Below are 25,560 nucleotides of genomic sequence, written 5' to 3'. Positions count from 1 at the left end.
TTAGGGAAGCAGTGCCTAATCTTTCCACTGGTCAAGAGTCAAGTGTTGGTGCAGGATTCTGATAATTACCGAGTGCTGCAGTCTTTTGCAAAAGAAGCTTTTATGAGAAGGCTTGTACAGTCTCAGATGACAGCAGTTATTCACACCTCTGACCCAAACCCAACTTGACATTCGTTTGATGTTTACAACGAACTGTCTGGCTGCATCCTCACCAGTTTATAAAACAATAGATTTGTTGTAAATGAATAAATGTCAACTTTTTTTTTTCCAATTTGTGGGGTATTGAGAGAAAAAAAAAAGGGGGGGGGGGAAGAGAATCTCTCTTTCTGTTTTTTCTGAGAGGGGGAAAAAAAAAATCTGTTTTTTTTTTTTTTTTTAATATGCCAGGGGAACACCCCCCCCCTCTTAACATGCCACGGGAACCACTTTTTTTTTTTTTTTTTTTCTCTCTCTTCGTCCCTTTTCTAATATGCCATGGGAACCTCTCTCTCTTTTTTTTTTCTTCTTTTTTAATAGGCTGCAGGAACTCCCCCCCCTTTTCCCCTCTGGAGTGGACCCCCAGAGGAATCTGGCCCACCTTTTAGCAACATCACGTGGGTCAGAGTCTCAAATTGAGACATCATGAGCACTATTGAGACAGGCCCACCTTCCCGTGGGCCTGTCTCAATAGTCTTGACAGATGATTCACCCAGAATCATCTGTCCAGGTGACTAGAACAAAACAACAGAACACACACACAAACCTCCGTCAAACACATATCTGGTCCATTTGTAGCGATACTGTTCTTCACAGGGATACGAGGCGGAGATGAACTGATGTTCAAGAAACCGCCCTTTACAAAAACACATGTCCACACACATGCTTGTTGTGGACATGTGTTTATTCATTCCACCATGGAATGCTGGATGCTACACATGCAACACAAAATGTGTTGTCTGCATTATTTTTCATCCAGATGAAGCCAAATAGTTTATAAGAAGAACATTCCAACATGATTTATTGCACCTTGGACCATTCCACACGGCTTGCCCATCCAAAGCAGAAGCCATTTGACAGAGATCAATACACTCATTTTTTCAGGATGTAGGCATTCACATCATTAAGCAGAGGTCCCCATCCTTTGCAAGGTCCATCACTTCTAGCCTTACAAGATGATAATAATACAGAATGGCAAGATAAGGAATTATCAACTTTTGTCATCTATTGGCAGAAGTTGTAAATGATCAAAGTCTTCCTGTATAATGAAATACACAGATCATACTTTGTGTGGCATACCCTCAAATAGTATCATAGTGAAACTGTCACAATTAATTTCTAACATTATGTTGAATATGTTTCTGCCAAATGAAATGCATGTTTAGAGCTGCAGGAGAAAATTTGGCTCTAACAACATGCTGCACCATGCCACTTGGCATAAGTCACTGTAACTATGCTTGGGATAATATTACCAGAAAAAGTCATGTCAAGAGACATAACCTAGCCGTCTAGGTCACAAAAGACCCCACAGTGCCTTATTTCTTTCTATCAGGCTTATTTAATGCATCGTGCAGTCTTAATACAACCTGCAGCAGGTGTACCTGTTGCAGGTTGTATTAAGAACTTGTGGCAGCAAACAGCAACATGGTGTACAAGTGTATATCATTCATTAAGGAGAGGATATTTGCAGGTTTATTTACTGTTCTTATTGTTGCTATTAATCTTTATGAAATTAGGGACATTTATTTTTAAACCCTGTGGTCTCCCATATGCAGTCTCACTGTACTGTCCAAATCATATTTATGTTTGTGTATCTTTTTACACTGTAACTGGGCAGAGTCTGTAATTGTATATAGACAGAAATACACAAGAGAAGGGGGGAAAATTACAAAAAAAAAAAAAAAAAAAACACTTCCAAATATACAAAACTTAACATTTTTTAATAATGTATAAAGTAGCAATAAATATCCGTGTGTAAAACTTTATACACAGATGGATTTGTACATGGAAGATAAGCAGCGCCAGAAACGAAAGCAGTAGTCTTTTTTTCTTTTTCTTGTTAACAGATGATTAAAAATGATGAATTATTAATATAACAGTTTTTGACGATGTTATTTTACAGATTTTTATGAAGAGAGGAATATTAATATTTTACATTCTGTACAAATAAGTTCTTTATGTAACATGATGAGCACTATTAAATTATATACAGTCTTGGCAGTTATTTTTCAAAAATAGTCCCACTTTGGTGAGAATGATATACAACTTTAAACAAACAATGGATACCCATTGCTATACATTTACAAGTAACTATTGTAAGGGTGGACACTCTTACAAAATAGTTTATGTTATTTTGGCCGCTCTGTTGTGAATGGAGGAGGTGGTATTCCCATAGGTGAGCGGGAATCTGGTTTTTTGTAGAGTTCAAAAGCACTTCCTCTATTTTCTCTATTTGAGAGATCTAGAAGACTGGATGGTGGAGGCAACAAAGGTGGTGAAGCATGGTGATCATATGGAGGTGGATATGGTGGTTCTCTACGGGAACCCACTCCAGCACGATAAGGAATATTGTGATATGGTCCACTACCATTCATATGCATCGTTGGCCAAGATGGAGGATTTCCCACAGCTTTAGTATATGACCTAATATCATAGTTTCTTTCCATACTACTACCACCACCACCATGACCTAACTCAAATCCTCCATTGTCAATATCATGGTAACCATGACGACTAGAGGAATTTATAGAATGATTACGGTAACCATCACTCAGTCCATGCAGCTCTTCTTGAAGAGGTGGTGGAGGTGGTGGGGGTGAATGCCTAGGAGGAGGTATTGGTTCAGCATTTGGATAGCCTCTAGGTGTATAATAGGGAGGCTGCATCATAAATTCAGAACCATCTCTACTACTCCTATTTTGGGCAAAATGTAAAGGCATACCAGATGGAGCCAGTTCATGTGGCATGGTTCGGTTAATCCCAGACAATGGAGGTTGGGGAGTAGAATCATCATCATCATGTCTCCAAGGTCTGGGCTGATAATGAGCAGGCTTAGGAGGTGGCACTGGTCTTCCGTCAGATAGTCTGCTAAAAGAAAATTATATAAAATTAGTATGCATATATATTTGTACACATACACTAACAAGAACTGTTTGAAAAGTAATTTTTATGTACACTCAAATAATATTTATAACAATGAGCAATTAATACTTATATTTTATACACTCATAAATATATTTTCTTCAAGTTATTTGTATTTGTTTATTATTATAGAATTATGTCTATATTTCCCAAATTTCTGTTATTTTAGACATCTTGAAATAATATCAGGAAGAATCATGAAGGTATATCAGGCTAATGTCTGATAATATCTAAGTGTGCATATAATAGCATTAGCATTAGTAGAGGCATTTGATGCAAGAAAGCAAGCTTATGCAGCATCAGCAAAAAAAAAAAAAAAAAAACTTCCACTTCACCCCTCTGTTCGTTCAAAATACCTGTCCAGCTGAGCCTTAAATTTATTTAGGCTATCAACTTCCACGACAAGGGATGGAAGTCTGTTCAACCAACCAACCACCCACTGCCTAAAGGCAAATGTCTGCACGTCTATCCTACATCTGTCTTTCCTCAATTTGAATTTATGCCCTCTCAGGTGATTATTCTGAGCAAGAGGAAGAATCCCATCAGCATTGAGCATGCTCAAACCATTCAAGGCTTTATACACCTCTATCAGATCACCTCGCTGGTGCCTAGTCTCCAGATACTGTAATTTGCAAAACTTAAGCCTTTCTTCGTAAGAGCACCCCTTTGTACCATTCACTAATCTTGTTGCCCTTCTCTGTACTCGTTCCAGCAGCTCTACATCCTTCTTGAAATGAGGCCTCCAGACCTGTATACAGTACTCTAGGTGTGGCCTGACCATTGCCTTATACAAGGGAATAATCACCTCCTTATCCCTGCTAGAAAAATTCCTATATATCATTGACAATACACCATGAGCTACTCTTGCAGCCCATCTGCACTGCTCAGAGAACTTCATATCTGTCTGCACAACCACCCCCAGGTCTCTTTCATTCTTTACCACTGTCAGTGTAGTACCACAGAGTTGATACGTTGCTCTGGGGTTGCTGTTTCCCATGTGTAGTACTTTACATTTGTCAATGTTAAACTTCATTTGCCACCTCTCAGCCCATCTGCTCAACCTTTCCAGATCCTGTTGCAGCAGCATAGTGTCAGTAGTGTCCTTGACAACCCTGCCTACCTTTGTATTCTGCAAACTTCGACATTAAGCTTGATATACCATCATCAATATCATTTATGAATACAGAAAACAATAATGGACCCAACACTGAACCCTGAGGGACTCCATTAATAACATTAGTCCACGACGAGCAGTGTCCATTGATTACCACTCTCTGTCTTCTCCCCCTCAGCCACCCCTTTATCCACAACAGCAATTTGCCTCCAATGCCACACTGCTCCAATTTGTGCAGCAGTCTTCCATGTGCAACAGTATCAAAAGCCTTTCTAAGATCCAAGTATATAATATCAAAGTTATTCCCTGCATCCAGTTCTTTTGTGACTGCATCATAGTATCCAATCAAATTGGTCAGGCAAGACTTCCCCTTAACAAAACCATGCTGTGTCCGAGCTATAACTGAAGTCTCGTCTAAATGATCCTGCAGTGCTTCTTTAACTAGTGCCTCCATTAAGTTTCCTGGAACAGAAGTTAAACTCACAGGTCTATAATTACTTGTGTCAGCCTTTGATCCTCCTTTGGAATTGGGGTCACATTTGCACATCTCCAGTCTGTGGGTATAATAATAATATTAGTAAAATAATAAGAGGAGTTTACAGCAATATAGTGCATAGAACACTTCCGAAATAAGGACATTATTATACAGAGGGCAGATAAAGGAGATACGGTGGTAATACTAGATAAACATGATTATATTAATAAGTTAGATTCAGTTGTGTCAGATACCTCCACTTATCATGAAGTATACCCGGCACTGTTTACCAATTTGGTCAATCAATACAATAAAACGTTAACCACGTATCGAAAAAAACGACTATGAAGTGTTCTACGCACTATATTGAGGTAAACTCCTCTTATTATTTTACTAATATTGTCATCAACGTAGAACATATTGAGTAGTACAGCTCTGATTCATACTATCTAAATAATAATAATAATAATTTTTTTTATTCATAGACATGTAGACACGATTTCCACTACAGGCAACCAGAGGAATCTTACAATTAACTGAATATGATATAAAGGTTGGCAGAGTGGTTAACAACATTCATCACGGTGAGCTACTGCAAGCCGACTGGGCTAGCCACGTGGGTAAAGTGCCTGCCTGGCAACCCAAAGGGTTGCCAGGCAGGCACTTTACCCACGTGGCAACCCAAACCGAGGTGGGTTTGAATCCCGCCTTGGGCTTGGATCAAAGTAAAATGCAAAAACTTTGGGAGGTGCATTATGGCCACAGAAGCTGATGCACCAACAATATTGGCACCTCCATAGTTAGGTGGGAAGGAGCAGCGGTGCGTAGCACACGCTTCTTGATTAGACCGGGGTTCGTGCCCGTCACGACCAAATACGGAGGATGCGGAAAGGTCAGAGAATGACCACCGCATATCCTGGAGCAATATGGCCTTAGTTACTAATGCTTCTAAAAACCAAATAACAAACAACTAACAAAAAAAAAAGAAAAAAAGAAAAGAGAGCTACTGCAACAAAATCTAGGAAATTAGGTTGATGGGCTGAGAAATGCAAGGTACTGCACATGGGTAGCAGTAACCCCAGAGTAACTTATTAATTGTGTGGTAACTTATTAACTCAGGATAGTGCAGAATGAAAAAGACCCCAGGGGTAATTATACAGTCAAATATGAAATTCTCTGAGTAGTGCAGACATGCTGCCAGAACAGCTCATAGGGTTTTGTCATTGATATACAGAAACTCTACTAGCAGGGATAACGAGGTAATTATCCCTTTGTATAAGGCCATGGTCAAGCTGCGTCTTGAGTACTGAAACAGGTCTGGAGGCCTCACTTTAGAAAGATGTAAATCTGTTGGAATGGGTGCAGAGAGGAGCAACCAGATTAGTGAAGGGAACAAAGGGGTGCTCTTACCTAGAAAGGCTTCAGTTCTGCAAATTTCAGTATCTCAAACCAGGCACCTGCAAGGAAATCTGATTGAGGCACTAAATCGCCTCAATTCAATCTTTGAGGGGATGTAGCCTCCCCATTGCTTTTCAATATTGTGGTCGACGCCATTATGAGGCAAGCATTCAGAAACAGACAGGGCATACAATATGACAAGGATCACTATGTGACTGACCTGATGTTTGCTGATGATAGTGCTATCCTTGCCGGTAACAACGCTGAAGCCATGGACATCCTCTACGACATTGCCCGCATTGCCCGGCCATACGGTTTGAAGATCAATGCTGGTAAGACAAAGGCCCTGACAACAGATGGGTCGCAAACCACCATCTATCTCGAAGGCGTCCAGATCGAGCAAGTGCAGGACTTTAAATACCTTGGGTCGCTGGTCCAGGAGAAGAAAGTTGCATCCACCATGGAAATCCACAGCAGAATTGGACAGGCGGCCACTGCGTTCGCCTCGCTCAAATGGTGTCTATGGAAGAGGACCAACATTTCCACAAAGACTAAAATCCGACTCTTCCGGACTTTGATCCTGCCCATTCTTCTTTACGGATCGGAAACATGGATTTGTCTCAAGTTAGATTTGAACAAACTTGAGGTATTCCAAATGCGATGCCTGCGGCAGATCTTGGGCATCTCTCTTCGCGACCGCATCACTAATGATACCATCCGCGCCAGATGCCAACAGCAACCAACCATTGCCGACCAAATCCAGAAGCGAAGGCTCAGATGGTTTGGCCACGTATGTAGAATGGGCACGAACAGAATACCATCCACACTCCTTTGGAGACAACGACCCACCCAATGGAGCATCCAACGGACCGCGCCTAGGAAAACGTGGGCCAAGCAAGTGGAAGATGACTTGAAGAGCCGACGTCTCGACCTTAACCAGGCCAGGACTGAAGCCATGGATCGTAAGGTATGGAAGAACATCACAGAGCAAGTCCAAAACCCTGCGGCACCTACAGCAGCATACTGGTCGCGTGGCCAACCGCCTCCCCCAGCTGCCAGCTAAGGACCAAAGAAGAAGAAAGAAGAATTCAATCTTTGAATGGATTGAGTAAGCTGAATGTCAATGGTATTCTTCCACTTGCTCAGGCTATACATATGATGGGGCCTAAATTCAAATTGTGGAAGGATGCTTGCAGGATAAATATACAGAAGTTTGCCTGTGGGTAGATGATTGTTGGAACAGGCTACTGTCTGTTGTTGTGGAAGTGGATGGGTTGAATAAATTTAAGAGAGAACTAGACAATTCTTGTAGGGTTTGGATGAGTGTTTTTTTTTTGTTTTTTTTTTTTTTGTGGCTGATGCTATTTTAGCAAGCTTTCTTATTCAATGTTATATGTTAATTCAGTACAATATTTAGAGCATTATGAAGCAAAGGAACCACCTGCAGAGATGATCTGATGATATTTATGTTTGTGTATGGACAAGCATGATGTCCAGTGTATACACAGAGTTCCCCATCAAGAGATGAAATAGAGGATTTCCTTTAGTGTAAGAATATTTCTCAAACAGAGTAGGCTTCGAGCTTACCAGGAATCACCTCTCAAAACTAGGAAGTTATAAACTGTTCTCCTAGTAGAGTGTGCTTTAATACTATCATGATTCTTGAACATTCCCATTTACAGCTTGAATGTACATTGCAAATGCTGCCTGGAATGATATTAAGATACGTGATCAACTGTGAATAACAATACTAACTTTATTGAAATATATCTACCAACAAGAAAATGACAATTCCTCTACATTACAACTAAAGTTTTTATCTATACTAAAATACAAAATACAGCACTTACAAAATTGTAAGCTGGATATTCAAATATTTTCTGACAAAAAACATCAAACCTCTCCCGGCCTCTTGGGGAAGTATAAAAAATTTATGGGACTTATTTGTAAACGATTGGCTATCAGATTGATAATTGAGATACACAGATCAGTAATTCACTGGTAGCCAGTATCATAAAACATCTCACTGTTAATAACACCTATCACCTATAAATCTGATATCCAGGACCTTTATTAATGAGGATCAGTAGTCACATAGCCAGATTCCAGAATGAACCTTTCTTTTCTTATTAAAAATTTATCTTTCTCATTTACTGATTTCCATTTTATCTCACCACACTATTAGAATTTCCGAAATTGGGGGGGGTCTCTCTCTCTCTCCTAATTCTTTTTGTATTTTGTCGTCATATGCTTTTTCATTTCTGTTCCTACCTGAAGTAATGCCATAGCTCACTATGCTGATATATTAGTATCAGCCAAATGATTTCCTTTATTCCTCTGAAGATGTAGTATTCCAAATAGTGATCAGGAATGTTTCCGCCATATGTTTGTTCTCCCTTCATTAGGATGTTAATTTCGGTGTGACTATAGGAATACGAGATTAGATTACAGTTTTACTGACTTCATGTTTTCTATTTTTAATTTGAATAATGGAAAGGTCTAATGGAATAATGGAAATGTCTGTGCCAAATTGAATCCTAGTGTCAGTGCTGAATTCTTTGATGATCCAGAGTAGCTGCTGGAGTTGATTCTCGGTTGCGGGATAGAGTTTGATGTCATACATGTACATCAAGTGAGAGAGGGTGTACATGTTCTACCCCTTTCTTTTAGGGTATATCTGTACTTGCTGTTATCAAGCATGGTGAACAGTGGGGTTGAGTGCTAGACAGAACCATAGTGGGCTCGGGGCATCTCCATGGAAGGTTCCTCTTCTGATGGGGGATCGGTCTGATAGTGATGTTCTCAACTTTGATGATGGTCCTCCATTTTGCTGATACAGATAACACTCCAACACTGATACACTTCTAGGAAGTGTATCAGTGTTCATTTGACTTTGTAGATTTTCAGTGTCTCTATAAGCCAGCTATGGGATACGGAGTTGAAGGCCTTGCAGTAGTTGACGTAGGCCGTGTGCAGGTTGTGGTGCTTCTTGTAGGCTTATTCCATAACTGTGGTGTCAATGATCAATTGCTCCTTGCATCCTTCACTCATCTGCTTACATCCCTTCTACTGCTCGGCCATGATGTTCTGACTCTCCAAATGGTTGGTCTGATATTGTCTTAGTTGTGTAGCTGGTCAAGATTTTTTACATCATTGAAAGACATGTGATTAGTTGTACTTTGCCAGGTTTGTGGTGTCTTTGACTTTAGTCAGGTTATTCCTTGAGTCAGAGACTCTAGGATTGTGTCAGGGTACCTTATTATCTGGGTGAACTGCTCTGCTATGTGCCTGTAGCTGAAATTCTTGTACCAGTAGTTGTGGATGTTATCTATCTCTAGGGTTCACCAGTTGTGGGATTTCCTGATTGACTGCTGTACTTCTTCCTCCAGAATCTCCCATTCTGTCATCCTTTGTATGTCCTTGGTTTACTTCCGTTCTATATCTATCCAGGGGGCATGGCCATTATCGCTAACTTGCTGCTTCACAGGTTGCCTGAGAACTCTCCGAGTGCCTTCTGGTTTGAGGGATCTGTTACCTTCCTTCCTTCTCTTGTCAGATTTTCCTGTGGAAGGCTTCCTAGTTTTCATTAAATATCCTGTTGTCTGTTTTCCTTTGGGCACTCTCCACGTAACAACAGTCTCTTGCTCAATGCCAGGAGTTTCTGCTTGAAGGTGTCAAGGTATTCTTCGATCCTCTGATTATATCTCTCATGTGTGCAGAATGATGTCTTTCTTGAGGATGGTCTTCACTTTTCTGTTGTTGTTGTTGTTGTTATTTGGTGTTTTAGGAGCATTAGCAACTAAGACTATATTGCTCCGGGATATGCGGTGGTCATTCCCTGACCTTTCCGTATTTGGTGGTGACGGGCTCGAACCCTGGTCTAATCAAGAAGCGTGTGCTACGCACTGCTGCTCCTTCCCACCTGGCTACGGAGGCGCCTCACTTTTCTGATCAACTTCTTACTTCTGTTACCTCATTGGTCTATCTTTCCCTGGTTGGTGATCCTTTGCCTTTGATTTTGTTTTCTTTTGGTGTCTGATTTCTCTTCTGTTCATCTTTGTGGCTGCTACAGTGGCACAGTAAATGGTGTGCAGATGGTGTCTATTGTTACTTCGTTGTTTTCGTTGAGGTAATTGGTATTATTCACAGATTCAGGTGGTCTATGAGTTGCCACAGGATTCTGCTGGATCTCTGTTTCGGTATGGTGTGGTCCATTCCTTCGACTGCTAGGGCCTTCTTCTACTCTTAATATCGTGACCTTGTCTGCTTGTACTTGGTGTTCCTCCTCCAGTTCTGATTTGATTGTTTCCATATGTGTTGTTCTTTGTAGTTGGTCACTCACATCCTGCTTGATTTTTTGCAAGGCTGCAGGAGCTTTCAGGTTCTTCATGATGCTCTGCTCTTTGCTGTTCAGTGACCTGAACAGTTGGTTACTGTTCCAACCTGTACATTGTCATGTCTGTCTCTGGCTTTGTTACTTTGTAATATGTTGCATGATGAATGTATTCATTTTGATGCTCCATTTCATGCGTTTTTTGCTTCTTCTACCTTCCTAGGCGGTCTTGCCCTTCAGATGTGGTAGTCATTATGGGAGACAATGTCACTTTCTCCAATGTCATCCATGGGAGACTGTCTGACTTTTCAAACTAACCCCTCTGCCTAAGGCCTGAACATGAGTGACTTTATCCTGTGCCACACTCAATACACTATGTTCAAATTTCTATTTCTCATCTTCACCCAACTATGGAGGTGGAAATGTTTAGTTTTGACTTTTGCATCTGGTGGTGGGTGGTAGTTATTAACAGTGACACCATTGAAGTGACTTTCGCAATTTTTCTCCATCTCTTCCCCCAATTTTTTATTTATTATAATTTTTTTTCCTTGGCATGGGATTCAAACTTGATGGTACGATGTCATAACCACTAGGCTAATTGGGCACCCTTTTATTATTATTATTTTATACTTTGGTATTTACATTAACAGGTTTATTGAATTTGCATCATGTTAGAATTATCTCTTAGTACAGATGCAGTCTTTTTAAAAAATAACAGGTCTCAAGATTTGAAAACCATGTTTTTAAAACAGAAGGAATTTTCTATACTTAAAATATACAGGGTGAGAATAAAGTCTTTTCCTGATTAAGAAAATTTCTAACTTAAAAACTATGCTAGATAGAAACTTGCACCTTGTGTCATAATGAAGGCCAATGCTTAGAGTTTTTTGCACAATCTGCGGACGATCTAGGTAGCACTGTTCAAGCCTTGGAGCAAGACGATTGTCCCCGACGTGCTACGTTTGCTATAAAGATTCTGCAGGGAGTTGATGAAAACAATTACCTTAAACATGTTTGTTTTTCTCATGAGGCTACCTTCCATACCTCGGGGAAGAAAAATTGACACAATGTCCATATTTGGGGGTCAGAGAACCCATGTGTTGTTTTTGAGAAAGAGAGGGACAGTCCTAAAGTGAATGATTGGTGCGACCTAATGCACAACAAGGTTATTGGACTTTTTTTTTTTTTTTGCTGAGCCCACCATTTCAGCAAACTTTTACTTAGATATGTTGGAACAATACATTGCATCTCAATTAGAAGAGTTTCAGCCATGGGCAATTTTCCAACTAGATGGTGAACTGCCACACTGGAGTTTAGTTGTTTGTGAGTTCCTAGATGCTATGTTTCCTAACCGATGGATTGGGAGGGATGGTCCAACACCATGGCCAGCCCGTTCACCGGACATTACCCCTCCTGACTTTTTTTTTATGGGGGTATATTAAGGATAAAGTGTATTCAACTCCAGTTTGTGATACTGAAATTTTAAAGGCGAGGATAATGGATGCTTTCGCGATGGTTACTGAAAAGATGTTAGAGAAAACATGGAGAGAAATTGAGTATCGACTAGACGTTCTCCAGGCAACAAACGGACCACATGTAGACATGTACTGAAGAGGTAAAAAAAACTTTTTGAGTTAAGGTAAAATTTGCAAAAAGCTGTATGTTTGTACCCAGCATAGTTCTTGTGTAATAAATGTTTGAAATCAGGGAAAGACTTTATGCTCACCCTGTAGTTTCTTGATTAAAATTATTTCAACGGTCAATGAAAATGAAAAATATGAATTTGAGGCATACTATTGGTGTGGGGGGGGGGAATCGTGGCCCAGTGATCATTAATTGAAAAAAATTTCATTCTTACCTTAACTGGTAGTTTGTTGGTTTTGGTGGTGGTGAAGGAGGTGGTGGTCTTTCATCTTGTTGCCTGCAGAACCACAAAAATAATAACATTTTAATACTAACTTTTCTCAATCTGTACAGTAGTACGTAGTTGAATATAAAAGTATAAAGATTATTTATAATTTTATATTAATATATAAACAATTCATGAAAGACATACAGCAGTAATTATTCTAGAAGGCAATAAAAATGATGGCAACCTAATATCTTGCTGTTATATTAAATGAAAAGAGCAAAACATTTAATGATAAAGAATAATTCACCTATTATTTCACATTTTATAATACGAAGCTGTATTTAAATCAAGAATACAAGTATCATAAAAATTTGGGTGATGGAGGGAGGGTGCAACCAAAGAGAAATAAACTTCATTTGGGTTAATTCTCTTAAAGTCAGAAATTTTGGACAGATATTCATGTTTTGCATCTTCAGTTAACCTTGAACAATGAAAAGATAAGGTTTCACTATATAATGTAGGCAGATGAAGCCATCAAAGCCAGAGGTAACTACTGAATACATCACCAATTTTAGTATGCTGTAGGAAGATGAAATGTTTCTACTGAATGGCAACTGTGATACAGAATATAGGCTGGTGTTCTATATTACATCCACTCTAGATATTAGATAAAGTTTGTTATTAGTAATTGCATGTTCTTTTATATAAACTGCAAAAGCTTCACTAATTAAACAATTTTTTAGGGTTTTTGTGTATAAAAAAATTCTATACATTCTAAAATGGAAATGTGTAATTTAGCTTTTACACAGTTACTTAACTCTAGGAATAATTATCTGTAAAGCTAAGTTTGGGATATATAATCTGGTTTATGAGGATGCTGAAAAAAAATCAACATAAAATCATATTCATACTGACAATTGAATTTATGCTTTTTGATAAGATAATTAAATCATTAGTTTTATGTGAGCACGATTATACCACTTTAAAACCTGTGTTTAAAGATATGTTAAAATAACTTGAAATTTTTGCTCTACAAGGAAATGCTATAACTTCTGATTTGAGTTTTGGTCAAAGATTTATTACTGAGTTATTTGTTTTTCTAATTTATTTACTGTTTAGTTTTTCCAGATAAACTTCCCTGTTTTGTTGGTTCTGGAGATTCTAAATACAACACTTGTAACCCTGAATTTAATCTATTTTTTTCATTACATTAATTATCCGTTGATGAGAGCACAGTCAAAAGATCCTCAAAACCTGTATCAACTGATATTTAGTGTTTTATATCCAGCAGGTGCTCTTCTATCATACTCAACCTGAATTTTAGAGTCATTAACTGTATAAAAATTTATTTGATTTGATTTTTACTGTTTTTATGAAGCATTAGGATCCTACACCATATTGCCCTTTTCTGTTCTGCTTGTAGAGGTGTGCATTCCTAGACCAATTTACATGCCGTACGGTCTGAAAAATCCACAATAACTGATTTGGGAGACCTACTCCCTCTGCTAATTACATCCCCAGTGAATGAAAAGGTCACCTTCCAGTCTTCAAATGAGTGACAAGTGGCAAAACCACTATACTGTCATGGAGAACTATCAAAACTTATAGAATTGCAAAAGCAACAATCATATGCACCACTTTTATTATACACTATTCCTTTCCATGTGAACTCCTTTTGAAGTAACTTTTAATTTATCACCATCATCACATTCTTCTGATGATGCCCTTAGGACTAATTACCAACTGAAGCAACTTATCCCCCATAGTTTTCTTTGGGATGGAATTAGACGATCCTGGGCAGGAGCCCAGGACAAGTACATCTGAAGTCACCCTCTATTCCTTGCTAGCCCTGCATTCTGCAGGGTGAGATCCTTCTAAATGAGTGTGTTCATTTTTGCCAGACAGCTGCTGGTCTTTGATGAATTTTCACCTTCCTTACTAACCCCAGTGATACCTGGGGTAGGAATCCCTGCTGTCACAACCCTATGGCAAGAAGTACCTATGCGCACTCATTTAGTATGGACCATCTCACCATTAAAAAAAATATATATATATATATATATATATATATATATATACACATACTAACTCTTTTCCACAAGTGCCCCCCCCCCCCTCCAAATAAGTGCAGAGAGGTTTTGACAAAAGGGGTGATTCTTTTTTCACAGTGATGCCAAATGACATACAGCTAATAACAGATTCAAAAATCCTTGTTGAAGGTATGTGTGCATACACAAATATTTTTGTCAAGCAGTCTTTGCCACTGTCTAAGTGAGAAGAAAGCCAAAAAATTCTCTGCCCTCCCAAATACACGTGGGCATGTGCATGTGCGCACACACACCCCCCGCACACACACACTGCTATTTGATTGTCTATCACGTTTGACAAACTTGAATGAAAGCTGAAGGACTGTAGATTTTTAGTTAGAGAAATCCTATTACTAAAATCTTTCTATGAACATAGCGTAAACAGACTTCAGACACAATGGGATAAATTTATTAATGCCTTTGAGGGATAATTTTTAAACGACTATCCAATAAACAGTTTTCTTCTGTGTTTTCTTCCACTCATTTTTTTATTGTATATGGAAGAGAAAAAGAAATTATATCCAGTAGCAACAACAAAATATGAATTAACACACCTTGATAAGCATTATGAAATGAAGAAAATAAATGTATATTATGCTGCTAATTTTCAAATTATGCAATTACAGAAATAGCTTTTTCTTGTATTATGAAATAATATCTAGTATAAAGACTTAAATGAAAATCAGAAAAATTTTAAGCATTCTTTTTACATACCTGTATTTTGGTGGTAGGACCATTCTGTTCCTATCCATATGAATAGATTTCATAGGTTGAGCAGTACTTCTTGTATACCGGTATGGATCATGTGCAGATCTGTTATTTTGGTTTGATGAAATAAAACGATCTCTAGGTTTTCCATCAATATGATTGTTTGGATTAGAAGAATATTTATTGTAGGAGTCACTGCTATATGATGAACTATCAAAGCCACCCTAAAAATTTAAACAGCAGTTATACAATTAGTAAAAATTAATATTTCAGTAGTGGTTTCTTTATTGATTAATTATAGATGCACTTCCTATAAATTTATTTTCAAAGTTTACTCCTTATCATCCACATAGACAACACATAAGTATAAATGGCAAAATTTCACTATGTGAAATTTTGCCAAATTTTAATCAGCAACAAGAGAGTGACAGATATTGAAAGTCCTCTGCTAGTCACTGATCTACGGAGTGGACCATGATTCATGCAGAAATTTGAAGTTATTGCTTTTTTGGGGGGGGGGGGGGATATGCATTAGCTACTTTTTTTCAAGTGTGTGTTCTGTATTTAATTTGCATAATGTGAATATTTGTGTTTAAATTTAAATATTATCTGTCTTGTCTTTTCTATTCCTGGGAATTTTTGGTGCACTTGCTGCTTAGTCCAAAGTGTACCAGTTCTTATGGAACTCCAGCTTATACTGGTTTGTTGTACTCTGTCTGATACAGGATCACATAGACAATACAGCAGTTTTGTTTGTTTGTTTTGTTATTTGGAGCATTAGCAACTAAGGCCATACTGCTCCGGGATATGTGGTGGTCATTCCCTGACATTTCTGCATCCTCCGTATTTGGTGGTGACGGGCTCAAACCCTGGTCTAATCAAGAAGCGTGTGCTACACACTGCTGCTCCTTCCCACCTGGCTATGGAGGTGCCAAATACAGCAGTAATAGTTCAGACACAGCATGGGTTTGTTAAGGGGAAGACTTGTCTGACCAATTTGATTAGATACTACGATGTGATCACAAAGGAACTGGATGCAAAAAATGATTTTGATATCAACCCCAGGGGCTCACATCTGGTGAGTATGGGCTTGGCACACCCAGGGTCCTGAGATGGATATCATCATTCTTCTCTTTCTTGGTGATTCCCTTCTACTTCTCTCTCTCTCTCAGGGTAACTTGGAAAATTTTTTTTTTAGCTGGTGCAGCATAAGCCTCAGGCTTCCTTGCACTATATGACTAGTAATAATAATAATAATATACTTGGATTTCAGTAAAGCTTTTGATACTGTTGCACATGGAAGAATGCTGTACAAATTGGAGCAGTATGGCATTAAGGGCAAGTTAGTTCAATGGATAAAGGGATGGTTGAGTGGGAGACGGCAGAGAGTGGTAATAAATGGACACTGCTCTATGAGGACTAATGTTATTAGTGGAGTACCCCAGGGTTCGGTGTTGGGCCCATTGTTGTTTTGTGTATTTATCAATGATATCGAAGAAGGTATATCAGGCATAATGTCCAAGTTTGCAGATGATACAAAGGTTGGCAGGGTTGTTAATGACAGTAAAGACAGTATGCTGCTGCAACAGGATCTAGAAAAGTTAGACAGATGGGCTGGGAAGTGGCAACTGAAGTTTAACATTGACAAATGCAAAGTACTCCATATGGGTAGCAGTAACCCAAGAGAAATGTACCAACTGTATAGTACTACACTCAGGGAGGTGGAGAATGAAAAAGACCTGGGGGTAATTGGGCAGTCAGATATGAAGTTCTCTGAGCAGTGCAGACGGGCTGCCAGAGCAGATCATGGAGTTTTGTCAATGATATATAGGAATTTTGTTAGCAGAGACAAGGAGGTGATTATCCCTTTGTATTAGGCAATGTTCAGGTCACACCTTGAGTACTGTATACAGGTCTGGAGGCCTCATTTTAAGAAGGATGTAGAGCTGCTGGAACGAGTACAGAGAAGGACAACAAGATTAGTGTGGAACAAAGGGTTGCTCTTACGAAAAAAGGCTTAAGGTCTGCAAGTTGCAGCATCTGGAGACTAGCCACTTGCGAGGTGACATGATCGAGGTGTATAAAGCCTTAAATGGTTTGAGTAGGCTTAATGCTGATGGGATGCTTCCACTTGCTTAGATTAAGAACCTGAGGGGGCATAGATTCAAATTGAGGAAAGACAGTTGTAGAATAGATGTGTGGAAATTTGCATTTAGCCAGTGGGTGGTTAATTGCTGGAACAAACTTCCATCTGCTGTTGTGGAAGTTGATAGCTATAAATATTCTGTTTATTCAGAAATGGCTGGGTATTAATGATGCTATTGCACTTAATATACACACAGTCTAAATTTGCTCGCAGCTTCAGGCTTTAACCCTAAATTTATTTAAGCTATCAACTTCTTAGGAAGTTGATAGCTTAAATAAATTTAAGGCTGAACTAGACAAACATTTGGAGTGACCGGATGGGTGAAATTGGGTGGGTTTTTTTTTTTTTTTTTGGCTGATGCTGTATAAGCTTTCTTTCTTGCATTATATGCCTCAACTAATGCTAATGCTAAATCCAGGACCTTTCCAAATAAGTGAAAAGTGGCAAAATCACTATAGTATTAATTCTTTATTGTAATGAATTAAATTTAAAAACAGTTTTTGTAGAGTTTAAAAAAAATGAAGTTAAGGGCTAGTAACATATATAATAATTATTATATATGTTATGAATAACTGTTAGGAATACTGGATTGCAATCAGCATTTCAGCTTGTGAGAGAAGTTAAATTTTGGGTGCTGTAAATTTTCCTTTTTATATGGGTCAAGGCCATAGCTCATTTGCAAATTTCGAAATACAGGCAGTGCTGTCTATCTTTTGAAATTTGCTTTGTTATTTTAAAAACAGAACTATGAAATTAATATCTAGTTTTGTGTCAAAATATGAATCTAACCTTTGTCTTCTCACATTGCTACTAACACGAACTAAATAATGTGTGTATTGTCTGATTAAGACTAAAGAAGCCATCAGATCTAGTTTCCAGACTGCAGTTTTACAGAACTGGAGTCTTTCTTGGTAAGAGTACCCTTTTGCTTCCCTCACTAAACTTGTCGTTCTTCTCTACAAATGTTTCAACAGATTCACGTTGCTCCTAAAACCATGCTTCTAGACTTATATGTAATACTTAATATGTGGCCTTATTGTTGTCTTATACAGTGGAATAATTATCTCCTCTATCACTGCTGGCAAAATTCCTCTATGTTATTGACAAAATCCCATGAGCTGTCCTAGCAACTTATCTCTGCTGCTTAGAGAATTCATGCCTGACTGCAAAATTACCCTCAGGGTCTTTTTGATCCTCTGCTACCTCAAGTATAGGTCTGGAGGTTGGTATGTTAATCCCATTTTAATGCTATTCACAGGCAGTAACTTGCATTTATCAATGTTAAACTTCAATTGGACATGTGGACATGTGTTTTTGTAATGGGCGGCACCTGGAACGTCAGTTCATCTCCGCCTCTTATCTCTCATCAGAAGCATCAGTCACCTGGACAGATGATTCTGAGTACTTGTCCACACCATGGAAAGGTGGGCCAGTCCCCATGGAACTCGCACTGTCTCAATTCGAGACTCTGACCCACCTGATGTTGGCAAAAGATGAGCTAGATTCCTCTGGGGGCCCACTCCAGAGGAGAAGAAGGAAAAAAAAGGGGGGGGGGGATTTCCCGTGGTGTTAAATAAAAAAAATAAATAAATAAATAATAATTATAAAATAATAATAATAATAATAATAATATATAATAATATAAAATAATAATAATAATAATATATAATAATATTTTAAAAAAAATAAAAAATAGGGAATGTTGCTCCCTATTGAGTAGCTCCACCAGCAAAAGGAGTAGAATTATCCGTAGCCATATAACTAATTCTTCTTCTTGTGAAAACATCAGATGCAAACTGCTGAAGAGCAACATAAGAATTCTTGTCTCCCACCAGCAAAGTTTCATGCCCATGAGAGAGTGTAGAAACTGACGAACGAAGAACATCTCTAAAGTCATTATACAGCGGACATGCAAATAAAATGTGGCTCCAATTTTCATTTTCCCCGCATTGACAAGCTTCCGCCCTAGAAAGACCAAAACAACATAGTTTTTCGTTAAAAGATCCATGTCCCATTAAGAGGAAGGATGCATATAAGTCTAAAGAGAACCAAACAGGTTTCTGCTTTACACAAAAGGTCACCTTAGGGAAAAAAGTCCTGGTGACAGATGACGGTCTGCCACAGATTTATCATTTCATTCCACAAATGATTACATTCTTGCTTAATATCTAAATGAATATTCAGAACCAAACCCATAAATTCAGTTGATAGTTAGTTTTTTAACCTATAACAAAGACCTCTGTGAGCTATGTGAAGGTCCAATGGCAATACACCTGCAAGAACCTGTAGTGCAGAAGTTGAAACAGTACGACAAGCTCTTAACATACATAATAATATTGTACATTGCATAGTAGCCAACTTCAATCGAAATTTAACAGTTCTAAGCCTGTAAAACCATACACCTGCAGCATAAGTAGCCATAGGAAGGAATATGGCATTATAATTTATTCTCATGGTATGTCTAGAAAGTCCCCAGTCTGAACAAGAAATTTTTACAATAGCACCAGTGAATCTTCTGATCTTTGTTGTTACATTATTTAAATGAGAGACAAAATTAAGCTTTGAGTCGATTGTAATCCCAAGTAATTTAGTTTCAGAGACAAGTGAAATCCTGCTATTATTAATCTTCACTAAAGGAGGTCGTTGAGGGTTTAAATGTGATCCAAAGATCATCATTTTAGTCTTAGAAGAACTTACTGTCAATTTATTATCCACTGTCCATTGAAATAAATTTGTAAGACATCACTGGCATTACTTTCGATAGCAGATCTAGATGAACCACGAATTAAGATAGTAAGATCGTCGGCATAAGCGATGATTTTAGTACTACTGAAACAATGGGAAATCCAATCCTGTAATACCATATTCCATATAAGAGGCCCCAAGATAGACCCTTGGGGACACCCTCGTGAAACTTCTCTAGACACCTCCTGAAATTTAGATTTCACTAAAATGTGAAGATTACTGAAATAGCTTGTGAACAGGTGGTATAGTTGCTGAGAGCATCCAGCGGATTGTAACCGTTCGACAGCACTCTGCCACCATAGAGAGTCAAAAGCGCCCTCGAAATCAACAAAGGTAGCTAACGTGTATTTTGATGTTGAACTCTCAATGCTGCGAACAAATTCAACAAGTGCACTTCACAGGACTTTCCTACACAGAACCCGTATTGATTAGAGGACACCATATTTTTCGACTGAAGAAGATCAGTAACACGCAGAGTCATTAGATGCTCTAGCAACTTCCCAAGATTTGGCAAAAGTGCAATAGGCCTATAAGATCTAGGATTTAATGCTGGTTTATCTGGTTTTTTAATCCGTTTTAAAAGTGCAATTTTCCACATATCAGGAAATAGACCTTCTTGTAGACATTTGTTAAAAAGCAAAAGCAGTACTTGTGGACACAATTTGAAAAATCGCAAAATAAATGTATTTTCAACCAGGTCTATCCCTGGACATTTCTTAATATTAATCTTTTTAGCAACAGAGGTTAACTCATCAATGGTAAATTCTGTCTGAATATTGGTGGTATAAAGCGACTTTGCAACTCGAATATTTGAATGTACAACAGAATCAGTAGTTAGATCATCCACCGGGAATAGTCTGTCAAGAATAACATTAACTGTATTTATCCAATCAGTAGTCTCCATGAAATCTTCCTTCACAGTCCTGTATAAATCTAAAGAGTGAATCTTATTAGGAGCTATCTTAAACTTCAATTGTCATTTCTCAGCCCATCTGCCTAATTTTTCTATAGTAAGATGTGCTGCAATAGCATACCCTGAATATTGTCATTAACCACGCTGCCAACCTTTGTATCATCTGCAAACAGGCATTAAGCCTGATATGCCTTCATCAGCATCACGGAAAACAGTGGATCCAGCACTGAACCCTGGGGAACTAAACTAATAACAGTAGGGCAAGAAGAGTAGTGCCCATTGATAACCATGCTGTGTCATCTTCCACTCAGTCATCTCTTTAACCATAGCGGTAACTTGCCTCTAATGCCACACTGCTCTCCTCAGCGCACTATGGCCATAGATGCCAATGCACCTAATAAATCCCCAAATGAACAACAACTACACTGCTCTAATTTGTACAGCATTCTTTCATGTGGAACAATGTCATTTTTTGGTTTTTTTTTTAGGAGCATTAGCAACTAAGGCCATATTGCTCCGGGATATGCGGTGGTCATTCCCTGAATGACCTTTCCGCATCCTCCGTATTTGGTGGTGACGGGCTCGAACCCCGGTCTAATCAAGAAGCGTGTGCTACGCACTGCTGCTCCTTCTGTGGAACAATGTCAAAAGCTTTTCTGAAATCTAAGTAAATAACATCAAAATTCGTTTTTGCATCCAGTTTCTTTATTACTGCATCATAATATTCAGTGAAATTGGTCAGACAAGATCACCCTTTAAATCCAAGCTGCGACTGTCATATAACTTCATTTTGTTGCTTATTTTTTTATATGAAAATATGAGGGCACAAATGTCTTCGTTAAAAAGATACAGCATTTGAAATACCACCAGTTACAGCATCAACAGTTGAATCTTTTCTTCTAGACTGTATTTAAATTTATTTAACATTATTCCATTTTTGTAACAACTATTCCTTGTTTTATAAGTAATGTTGGTAATGGTGTACTTCTTATGAAATATTCCACAAATTTTGAATGGGCTCAAAGTCTAGAGATGGCAATAGCCATGGCAGTTGGTTATGACTCCCATGCATTACTTAAAACTGCTAGACACATAGCACTGGTGGTAGAAAATGAAAAGGATCTGGGAGTAATTGTCCAGTCAGAAATGAAGTTTTCTGAGCTGTTTTGTTTGTTTATTTGTTATTTGGTTTTTAGGAGCATTAGCAACTAAGGCCATATTGCTCCAGGATATGCAGTGGTCATTCCCCTGACCTTTCCGCATCCTCCGTATTTGGTAATCACGGGCTCGAACCCCAGTCTATCAAGAAGCGTGTGCTACGCACTGCTGCTCCTGGCCACCTGGCTACGGAGGCGCCAGTTTTCTGAGCAATGCAGACAGGCTGCCAGAGCAGGTCATGGGGTATTGTCAATGATATACAGGAATTTTGCTAGTAGGAAAAAGGAGGTGATTATCCCTTCGTATAAGGCAATGGTCAGGCCACACCTTGAGTACTGCATACAGACAGGTCTGGAGGCTTCATTTTAGGAAGGATGTAGAGTTGCTTAAGTGTGTACAGAGAAGGGCAACAAGATTGATGAGGGGAACGAAGGGATCCTCTTACCAAGAGACGCTTAAGTTTTGCAAACTGCAGCGGCTGGAGACTAGGCACCTGCGAGGTGATCTGATTGACGTGTATAAGGCATTGAATGGGTTGAGAACACTGAATTTGATGGTATTCTTCTGTTTGCTCAGATTACGAACTAGAGGGGGCATAAATTCCAATTGAGGAAAGACAGTTGTAGAATAGATGTGTGGAAATTTGCCTTTAGCCAGCAGGTGGTTAATTGCTGGAGGAACGAACTTCCATCTGTCATGGAAGTTGATAGCTTAAATAAATTCGAGGAACTGGACAAACTTTTAGAGGGAATGGATGAGTGAAATTGTTTTTTTTTTTTTTTTTGGCTGATGCTACATAAGCTCATATGCTTGCTTTCTTGCATTACATGCCTCCATTACTACTACATATTTTTGCAAAAATATATATAACACAAAAAATTATGCATTTGATTAAGTTGGCATTTTCAACTCTGATTTGTTACTATTACACTTAAATGTACTTAAGAATCTCTCTGTATATCTATCAATTTTTTGGAAAAAGTAAATCAGTTTTTCTTACCATTCTTCCATTTGGCCTTTCTAAAGAATGAGATTTGCTAGAACCAGTGTTAATATAATCTGGAGTAACACCTGGTGGGAACTCTCTATGGTGGGAGCTCTCTGTACCTGTTCAAAGAAAATGAAAGCTGATCATTTGAAACTGAACTGCTTATTTAGGTAGCCATTTATTCTTATGGCCACCTAAATAGGAAAACTTTCTGTGAAAATTAAAAATGGAATGGATTAAAATTTAAAGTAAATAAAATTTTTAAAATGCCATACAGAAAAAGATATGGGGGTGGAGAAAAGAAAGAAATAGGCGGGTTGATTAGATGGATACAAGTTAAGGTTCTGTAGAGTTTGCCTAATTATTCTTTGTAAATCAAACTAAAACTGTGCACATAGACAAAACTAACTGATGAAAAAAGAAAAAAAAATGTACAAATACATATTGTTCTAATAAACAAATACAGAAAATTTTAAACAGAGCAATCTGACTCAGATTGCTCTGAGAACCTACAAATAATCAAGCCAAATCAGTTTAACTGAATATATAGATACCAAGCTTGCTTGAATAACATTTTATGGACCAACTGCATGGAGATGTACCATATGAACAATTCATTGTGGTAGAGAGTAGTTGTCATGATAGAAACAAGCCAATCAGAGCCAGGAAGGATCCTAAAGTGATATCTTTATTATGTAAATAGTTCCAGGAGACAAGAAATGTATCCCACAGATCTTTACTAGGATCACAACAGCAAACTGTCTGACATAAAATAACTTTGGTGTTGTGACCCTAGATTCCACATAACAACACACATTGAGATAATGAGGGGACTGTTAGTAATCCAGTGTATATTCCAATGTGCAAAGTCAGGAACCTGACACCTAGGAAATCTGAGGTGACCATCCAGGTGTAACCCTTGCATAAGGGAGGGTAAAGGTGTAGCATCCACATCATACAGAGCACTAGCTAACCTTTTGTGTCACCAGGCAATACTAGGTGGTAGAAGACTCATCACCCACTCAATTTCCTTACTGGGGGACACATCACCCACTTTGCTTACTGATGGCTTGGTGTTGTGAAGCTCATGTTTAGCCTCCAAAGCAAAGATCTGGCAGTTCCTCGTCTCTTCTACCCAAAAGAGTAAGTCACATCTTTTAAGGTTATGAGGATACACCTTTAAAACTTCAACCAGTGCAGACATATAGAACATTGATGCACTTGATTGTAAACAGAGGCTGTACATTTCACAACCTAATAGCAGGTTAGTTTTTGGAATAATTTTGAGGTTTTTTCTTTTATTTAATAAATTAAACTGTGATTAATATACAGCTTGAATTCACAGTCATATAGGTCAGTTTATTTTTATTTTAGATTTTGTATTTAGTTAAGTATTTATAAAGCTACAGTTTAATATTCAGAAAACCTTTGTTATTGATATTTTGGCAAGAACTTTGTAAATTTTGTTAGGTAGCTTAAATTTAACTTCACTAGTGATGAAAGTTTTGTTAATAGTTTAATTGTTGTTATACAGGTAACCCTCGTATAACAGGGTTATTTTGGTTCCTACAAAATCTAATTAATATGAAATCATGTTATACGAGACTAAGAACCAGTACAATAAGGGGGATTACGTTCCAAAAGCTAAGAAAAATACACAGTCTTTTTTTTTATATATATAATTATCGGAAACTTAATTTTTATAGTAGTAATAACTTAATATTTTAACTTTATTTTTATAATAGTAGTAACTTAAATAGTAATAATTGAACATACGTCTTACCTTACAAACTGTCATACTTATTTGTCAGATAATTTCAAAATATAAGGGCGATGAAGCCTAATTTTTCCTACTTTAAGTAAAATTGTTAAAATATAAGATAGATTATCATACCTTTTTGTAGGAAATTTCTTCATCTGACGCTCATATCAAACTGATCCGGTTAATATAATATAATATAAAAGATCTAAGTTTATCTAAGTTTATAACGTGAAAATATCCTTATTAAAAAATTGTAAAATTATGCAGTATTTTTATAAAACTAATCTTGTCTTCAATTCCCATTGTCTACTTACTGCTACCAAGGAAGAGCAAAGCGTAGCCGATATACATCACTCTACCCCAAACTAAACCAAACAGCAATGATAGACTAGAAACAGAAGATAATTGTCAAACTATATTAAAAACTGTATTAAAATATTTTAGATGTCTATTCTTTATACATGATGAGGTATTTCGGTTCAGAACCGTGCTCACAAGAAGTAAAGTGATAATTTAAACAATATTCACTCTCTTATACTTTCAAATCAGTGCACCGCGACAAGATTATTTTCATTAACCAATGTGAATCGTGCTATTCACACATGCGCTTAAAGGCCCATGAGTCCGAAATAGTGTATGATCTCCGCACATTTACATGGTACAGGGATATATTGGTATTACTTTAAAATATGAGACACATAAATTTCATATTAGGATTCTTAAATATTGCTTAAGGACATTTAAACCCTAAATTTGCAAGTTTC

General features: G+C 37.9%; 1 protein-coding gene across 6 annotated transcripts in view; it reads right to left on the bottom strand.

The window, feature by feature from the left end:
• Nucleotides 1–2,100: 2,100 nt before the first annotated feature.
• LOC150091482 (tight junction protein ZO-3-like) overlaps nt 2,101–25,560 on the bottom strand; it is a 549,427-nt gene continuing 525,967 nt past the window's right edge. For 4 of the 6 annotated variants that reach the window (XM_090375872.1, XM_090375842.1, XM_090375889.1 and 1 more), the window contains 4 exons: nt 23,047–23,153; nt 15,091–15,308; nt 12,296–12,358; nt 2,101–3,063 (listed from right to left, as the gene is read on the bottom strand). In XM_090375872.1, the coding sequence (XP_090231998.1) occupies nt 2,325–3,063; nt 12,296–12,358; nt 15,091–15,308; nt 23,047–23,153 (1,127 nt within the window). In that variant the 3' untranslated portion in view covers nt 2,101–2,324. The remainder of the gene's footprint in view (nt 3,064–12,295; nt 12,359–15,090; nt 15,309–23,046; nt 23,154–25,560) is intronic. The other 2 variants (XM_090375863.1, XM_090375881.1) reach the window with 2 other exon arrangements.

The sequence above is a fragment of the Mastigoproctus giganteus genome, chromosome 1, assembly GCF_048544385.1.
Source record: "Mastigoproctus giganteus isolate SK-2022 chromosome 1, ASM4854438v1, whole genome shotgun sequence".
Taxonomy (NCBI): domain Eukaryota; kingdom Metazoa; phylum Arthropoda; class Arachnida; order Uropygi; family Thelyphonidae; genus Mastigoproctus; species Mastigoproctus giganteus.
This window is presented reverse-complemented; position numbering and strand designations above follow the sequence as displayed.